This window comes from Plasmodium gonderi (genome assembly GCF_002157705.1).
Source record: "Plasmodium gonderi DNA, contig: Chr01, whole genome shotgun sequence".
Classification (NCBI taxonomy): domain Eukaryota; phylum Apicomplexa; class Aconoidasida; order Haemosporida; family Plasmodiidae; genus Plasmodium; species Plasmodium gonderi.
Window position 1 is genome coordinate 331,750 of NW_021628925.1, and position 7,648 is coordinate 339,397.

At 29.0% G+C, this 7,648-nt stretch overlaps 2 protein-coding genes across 2 annotated transcripts; both read left to right on the forward strand.

The window, feature by feature from the left end:
- Window positions 1-209: 209 nt before the first annotated feature.
- On the forward strand, window positions 210-4,484 carry PGO_010580 (hypothetical protein, conserved; the record flags this gene model as incomplete). The annotated part of the gene is made up of 1 exon (XM_028685698.1): window positions 210-4,484. One exon carries the CDS (start codon window positions 210-212, stop codon window positions 4,482-4,484), a length of 4,275 nt encoding a protein of 1,424 aa, XP_028541499.1.
- A 1,366-nt stretch (window positions 4,485-5,850) lies between these two features.
- On the forward strand, window positions 5,851-6,801 carry PGO_010590 (hypothetical protein, conserved; the record flags this gene model as incomplete). Its single annotated transcript, XM_028685699.1, has 1 exon — window positions 5,851-6,801. One exon carries the CDS (start codon window positions 5,851-5,853, stop codon window positions 6,799-6,801), a length of 951 nt encoding a protein of 316 aa, XP_028541500.1.
- Window positions 6,802-7,648: the final 847 nt, after the last annotated feature.

Below are 7,648 nucleotides of genomic sequence, written 5' to 3' on the forward strand. Positions count from 1 at the left end.
ACGGTTTAGGCTTGTATAGACAAATAAACAGATGTATACATATATATACAGCACGCAGTGATAAGAGTTTTTTTTTTTTTTTTTTTTTTTTTTTTTTTTTTTTAAAACACCGAAAGGAAAAAAAAAAAAAAAAAAATCCCAGTTAATATCATATTGGAACACACAAAAAAAAAAAAAAAAAAAAAAAACATAACAGAATAAAGTAAAAAATGGAGAGTTCCCTAGAAATTATTGGGGAGGGAAACAAAATGATAGTGATGAAACAGAATGATGGAGAGAAGAATAAAACTTGTTTTAATTATTCCAAGGGAAGAATAAAATCAGGAATGTTAAGTTATGGAAAGGAGTTTACAGCGCAGTCTTATTTTAACATACTTAAGCACATACATTTTTATAGTTATATATTTTTAAAAAATTCAGTTATAAAAATTATGAAAGAAAATGAAGTAAAGAATGTAAATATAACATTACAACATTATTGGTTAAAAAAAATATGCTATAAGAATGTGCAGATTTTTGAAAATATTTTTCTTGTTAACAACAACTTTGTAGTTTTTAATCCTCAGTTCAGCAATTTTGTAAAAGACTCCTTAGAATGGTATCCATTTTGTAACGTATTTACGAATAGAATTATAAGAAAATTTCCTTCTATCTTACATAACAAAATGGAAAAAATAAAACAGTATTTAATTAAGCATTATGATCAATTTATAGCTTACATGATGGAAAATTCAGACATCATTATACAAAACATTTGGCAAGACTTGAAGGCATTTATTAAATTCATAGCACAGAAAAAAAATTTGCATTACATGAACAAATATATGAAATCGTTTCTTAAGCGAACAAATCGTAGAGAAATACTTCAGAACATTATAGAATATTTTGATCGATATGTAAAATGTTTAAAAAATTGTAAACTATTAAAAAAAAAAGAAAAAAAAATTATCACAACTGAAATGTCCATATTTAAGGAAATATATGATGCACACAATTTTATTTATCGAAGTAAATCGCGAAAAAATTGCATTGGATATGTAGAGGAAAATTTATTTTCCATTCCTCCTTATTTGCTTCCATATGGTCAAAATAATAAATATTTGGGAAGAGCTGAAAACTGCACACTTATAAACGACAAGGATGTTGCAGAAAAATCCAATTCTCTCATAACAGATTGTAATGCAATGAGTAATAATAAGAGCAAATTAAAATCAAATGATGATTTTACTGACAAGTATATCAGTATTGAATTAAAATTAAAATGTGGAATGAAAGATTACAATGATATGTTTGATCGGTATAACATTCAACAATTTATAAAATTGAGAAATAAAAATTTTATGAACTTGTCTTTTTATATCCCAAGTAATTTTTTTCATCTTAATTACTGGGATATATTTAGCAATTTGAATTTTATTTTTTTATTCCAAAGCAATAATATTAATTTGTATATAAATGACAATCGATACATGAACACTACTCTCCATTCGTTCAATCATTGTGGGGATTTCTTTTACAATAGCTCGTTCTGTATGCCCAATTGTGGTGAACAGCACGGGAAGACATATTTGTCGTACCTTAAGAGCAAAGGGTCAAAAAATAAAGTTTCATCCAGTGATGCACTAGTAGGGAGATCGACACGCAGATCGATGTGCAGATCGGCTTGCATAGAGAACCCCTCTGGTGAGGTCTATAAAGGTTCTTATTTATCGGGTGTTACATCTACGGGACGTGTTACTTCCTCTAATATATGCAAAGGGATGATGAACGAATTAAATAACGATGGAGTGGATGAAAATACAATGAACAACTGTATAGATGAGTTGAATGAAACACAAATGAAGATATCATGGAAGTATGCAAAAAATTATAACATCTTGGACTTTTGTCATAAGATTTGTATTCACCTTGATGAGAAATCTAATGTCGTGGATGAATATACTAATCGTAAAGTCTGCTGTAAAAATAGACCCTATACAAATTACGCATACCAAAATTATATATTCAGCAATAATTTTTTTTTCAAGTATGCAAATCCTTGCTTGTGTCGAGATATACGAAGCATTATATTTTTTATACAGAAAGGGGACTATCATCTGTGCTTGAAAAAATTCAGCACAATTTTGGATACTTATAAAGATATATATTACGTTAATTTAATAGCTCTTTTAAAAAATATAGTGAATATTATTTATGCTCGATATTCCTTAATAGGCCAAAAATATTTTAAGCACAATTTACTCAAGTGTGTAAATCAGAAGGAAAATAATCTTTGGAATATTAATTTGGGGAATCCAAAAAATATTTCTAGCTATAGTGCCCGATGGAAAGTAAAAAATCACGATTCCTCACTTCTTGTTCAAACTTGGAGAAGAGGACCTTCACTCCGAGCATGGAAAAGAGATATATTTTTGATCATTAATAGGATAAAATATGAAAAGATTAAATGGGATGAATTATTTGAAGAACGGTTCCCTCAAATTAAGGAAAATTATAGAGAAGTATGTGGTATTTATAACAGTATAATGAAAAAATTGCATGAGAATTATCTCCCCATGTTCAGGCAAAAATTAGATTATCAGACAAAATCGTGGAAAGAAATACACAACAATTTTCAAAAAGAACATGTGAATAAAATCAAAAATGAATTTATATATATGTATGATCAAAAAGTGAAAACTAATTATTACTACAATTTTTTGATAACAAATAAACTGAACTTGCTGGCCAAGATGTATTTTCAGCAATGCCATTACTACTTGACAGACTTATATAAAGATATGAAAAGCTTATGTAAAGATAAGGGATATTTACAACAGGTTATCTCATCATTGACATGGGTTAGCAACATGATGAAGAATGTTATTTCAAATAAAAAATATAAATATTACAATCTGATTGAAACACGTAATGATTCATATTTTAAAAAGAGCGAAATTGTTGATTGTTCAGGATTGTTCAACAAAATTCTTTTTTGCAAGAAAAATTTAATAACAGTAGACAGAAATTTAGATTCTAAGGAAAAAAATGAAAATCTTGTCATATTAACAAATATCATAAAGAAGGAAAAATATTTGTTTTATAAACTGCTCTACTTCCACTGTTTTAGTGCTGGGCAAATTCAGATAGTGCTCTGTATGATTAAGTTGATTAAAATTTTTGAAAATTTATTTTTTTTAAAAAATAGTGAAGAAATATTTTCAAATTTTTCTTACTATAGTACAAGCTTGGACAATTTTTTTTCCCTTTATAAAAACACTTATGTAATGAAGAACAAGCATTTGTCTTGTTTCATTAATGTTAAAAAAGTTAGACGGTTATCTGAGCTTGTGCTATGCGGAGAAGAAATGTCTGTGTTTGCAAGTGGTGATAATGATATTGACATTCAAACGACTAGGAAAGACATGAAGGGTTCCTACAAGTCCACTCAGAAGGGTGGAAATCCAAAATATGAAGCATTCATCTATTTACAAAATGTTCATTTTTTATTAGGGAACGAACTTGTTATTGATGCAATAGAGATTATTAACAAATTCCCTAAATTACAACTAAATTATGTGAAAACTGAAATGAAAAATTGCACGAGAAAGTTGTACTATGGACTCTACCGAAATATTAATCAGTATGAAAAAAAATTTGACCCATTGTATAAGTCCAGTTTGAAAAAGAAAATAAACAGGAAAAAATTAATCAGCCAAATGTTGAGTAATTGTACATTGATAACAACTGACCATTTTCATTATTTGACAAGTGAACTATTTATGTCTAAAATCAAAAGTACTACTACCATTGCAGTAAAACAAAAAAAGAAAGTCGACATAACTAAGAAAGCCCTTCGGGTTTACAAGAACATGATTTTTTTCGTATGTCGTTTTTTAATAAGTAGAACATTGTGCGACAATAGCACCATTTTTAATATTTATGCAAAGGAAGATAACAAATACAATGATGCTGATGTTTTGCACCAGTTGAAAAGCAACCGTTTCAAGCCCTTGACAATGAATAAAAGTAAAGGCAGGAAAAGGGTACGCAGCGCTGCAAAAAATGTGGACTCTATGAACGATATCCACGATGGGGATCACAATGGAACGAGAAAGAAACAGAAGGGAAAAGAAGAAAATAATGGAAATAAAAATCAGAGCCCAAATGATAATACAAATGAAAAAAGTGTATACAAAAATGATTTCCCCACCAATATTAAAAAAAAAAAAAAGAAGAAATACATATCTACAAATAAGATCACTTGTTACTCTTACCCCTTGAGAAGTATTCACTTAAAAAAAAAAAAAAGAAAATGTATGAAACAGGAAAACAAAGAGTTCCAAAAATTGATAGAAAATACTTATGTGAGCTGCCAAAATAAGAAAATATTTTATCGCATTAGTTTAATTGACTTATCTATGAAGTCCCTAAATAAAATGAATTATTGGGAAAAGCAGATGAGTCAAATAATATCTGTTTACAGGAACCTTTCCGCACACTAATTTTTTTTAGTATTTCTTTTCCCTCTTTTATGTGTGTCTCTTTGTGTGTGTGCATCGAGTTGATTATCCGAAGGCCTTACCCATTTGGCCATTCCATTTTAAACGTCCCTCACGTCTGCATTCTCGTACATTACGATTACATTCGTTCACATTACGTTTACCTTAGGGGTGTATGTTTTTTAAGATTTTTTTACCCCTTTTGCATACAATGGTACAAAAATTTTTTTTTTTTTTTTTTTTTTTTTTTTTGTTTTAACTGCGTCAACAGACCTCTAAAATAAAAAAAATAAAAAAACAGACAAATACACATTTGTCATTTTTGCAATCAGTGGATAGCATGTGCTATAAAAAGGATATGCCAGATGAGATCTGTATACTTTGAACTATACCTCTTTTTTCGTTTCATTTTACTTTATTTCGTTTCGTTTTACCTTGTTTCATTTTACTTTATTTCGTTTCGTTTTACCTCATTTCGTTTCGTTTTACCTCATTTCGTTTCGTTTTACCTCATTTCGTTTCATTTTATTTTATTTTATTTTTTTTCTCCCCCCTTTTTGTATTGCCAATTATTTTCACACCACTTATGAGTACTTAAGGCATTTCCTTTGCTCGAACGTTTTTACTTACAAAAAAATAGAAAAAAAAAAAAAAAAAAGTTACACCCTATGTATGCACTTTTTAATTAGTAAACATTGGTAGATTTCCAACAACATTTTATTTATCTACGTTGTAATGAGTATGGAGATGTGGATGTGAAGGAGGACACATTAAAAATAAATCTTCAGTTGGAGTTAAAAAGGATTTGCTAAAAAAGTGGATAAATACGAATAACGATATATATATATATATATGTATATTTTTTTTTTTTTCTTCCCTGGAAAATAAAAAGAGGAACAAATTCTGCCAGAGCTAGGGTCATCAAAAGAACTTCAAAATAAAGCATGACTATATGGATGACCATATTTTAGCGACACATTTAAAAAGAGAAAAAAAAAAAAAAACACTATAGAATAAAATAAAAAATGTTCCAACTATGTGTAAAGTCAATTTTAATAGTCTTACAACTGAGGAGAGAAATTTTCTCTCTTCTTCGAAAAAGAAAAATAATACTTTTTAAAAGTTTCTGTTAAAACGATAGACTTAAAAAAACAAAACTTGTGTTAATCTTCGCAAAACAAATGACATATCTTTTTTATTACATGATATGAGAATAAATTTTAAGGATTATTTTTATCATAATATATTACATACACATACAAGTAAAGTGAGAGTTTTTATCTCCCACAATATAGTTAGACTGTTCGTTAAAAAAAAAAAAAAAAAAATCTATGAACAAAAAAAAAGTGGCAGAATTCACCCCCGCAGTATGAGTGAAAATAAGGGGAGAATAATGTTAAAAATTCATTTAGGAAATGATGATGAAAATAAAAAGCAATTAGCACAAAACGAGAAAAACAAAGTTATCAATTTGAAGGACTCAAAGAGGTGGAAAGAGTATTCAAAAAATAACACAGATGGAAGAGAAGAACATGATGAATTTTGCAACAATGGACGTGAAAAACGTGATGTTGAAAATTACAAAATTCACAAAAAGAGAATCAGGGAAGATCGTCTTGAAGAAAAAATTACGTCCATAATTTCGAAATTGACTAAAATAGCATGTATTTGTGAAGACCAAAATAACTATATAAGTGATAACAACAACAGTATAACGAACAGTAAGGAGAATAGCAAAGGGGACAGCCACACACATAGCAGAACGCATAGTCGAACTCGTAGCAATGACAATAGTCTAGAATATAGTCAAGGGTGCAGTGCTGAACAGAGTGGGGAGAACAATCGAGAAAAGAAGAACTCACGAATTTGCAGGAAACTGACGAAAGAAATGTACAAATACGAGAAATGTCTGATTAGTCTAAATAATTTTATTAATGATAAGAATAACAAATTGGATGAAATTACTTTTCCAAACGGTTTGGTTAAAGCAGTCGATAATTACATAAGTCCAGATGTATGGATATACAAATATCTTTTACTGGAATGCAAAAAACAGAGTGATAAGTATCGCAATTTAATACAAAATATTGCCACTTTTGATAGCACACTAAGGAGTAAAATTATCAATGAACATGTCGATAAAATCACAATGCCCATATACCCTCCACTTGCACACACTAAGTTGGATGGTTTACCCTCCCCAGGGGAGAAGAATTATTATAAAAATGTTCATATACCTAAAGAACTTGCAGATGCTTATTTTGAAAATTTGAAGCGTCGTAAGACCGACCAAGGGGAGGGAGGGGGGAAAGATGCATAGAAGTGCAGGATGGTAAGAAGACATGTTCGTAAAATTAAATTGGTGGATACTCATTATTTATTAATGTGTATAGGACCAACAAATAGGAGTAGAATTTTTTATATTTAATTGTTTTAAGTACTAGGGTAATACATTATTTCGTTCTTTTTTTTTTTTTTTTTTTTTTTTTTTTTTTTTTTTTTTCCGTACTTTTTTTTTTTTTTTCTTTTTTTTGTTTTTTTCTTTTTTTTTTTTTTTTTTTTTTTTTTTTTTTTTTTTTTTTTTTTTTTTTTTTTTTTTTTTTGCTTATGTTTCATTTTTTCGTGCCTAATTGTATAGAAGCAAAAATTTTACTTGAGAAACATTTAATTCGACCTCTTGCCATTGCGTTAAATTGTAAGCATCGCTTCTGTTGTTCTTCGTTTTTATGTACTTGGGGATCAATGATAAATCGACGCGACGGTGCATATATATATATATATATGATTCGAATCTGTTGAACAGTGTATGACGATATGGAGTGAAGAAAAAAACTCATTGCAACAGATGAATTTGTAAGAACATGAGACACTTTGTGCTAGGAGAAAAATTTTGTATCACGCTATGCCGATTCTGCACTTTATAGGGCTACCAAAGCTACACAAATTGCACATAACCCAAAGGAATTAACTGCAAACTTTACCACCACCAGTAATATGCATATGCAGGGGAATTATTATATAAACTTCTTGTCACCATGACGGGGATGCACAAATAAATGGCGATGGTTTTTTGCATTACTCTATACATATTTCGTTACACATTTTTCTAAACATTTAATTCTTAAAAAAGAGTGGGTGAGGTTGCAATTTTAAAATTTGCTGCACCC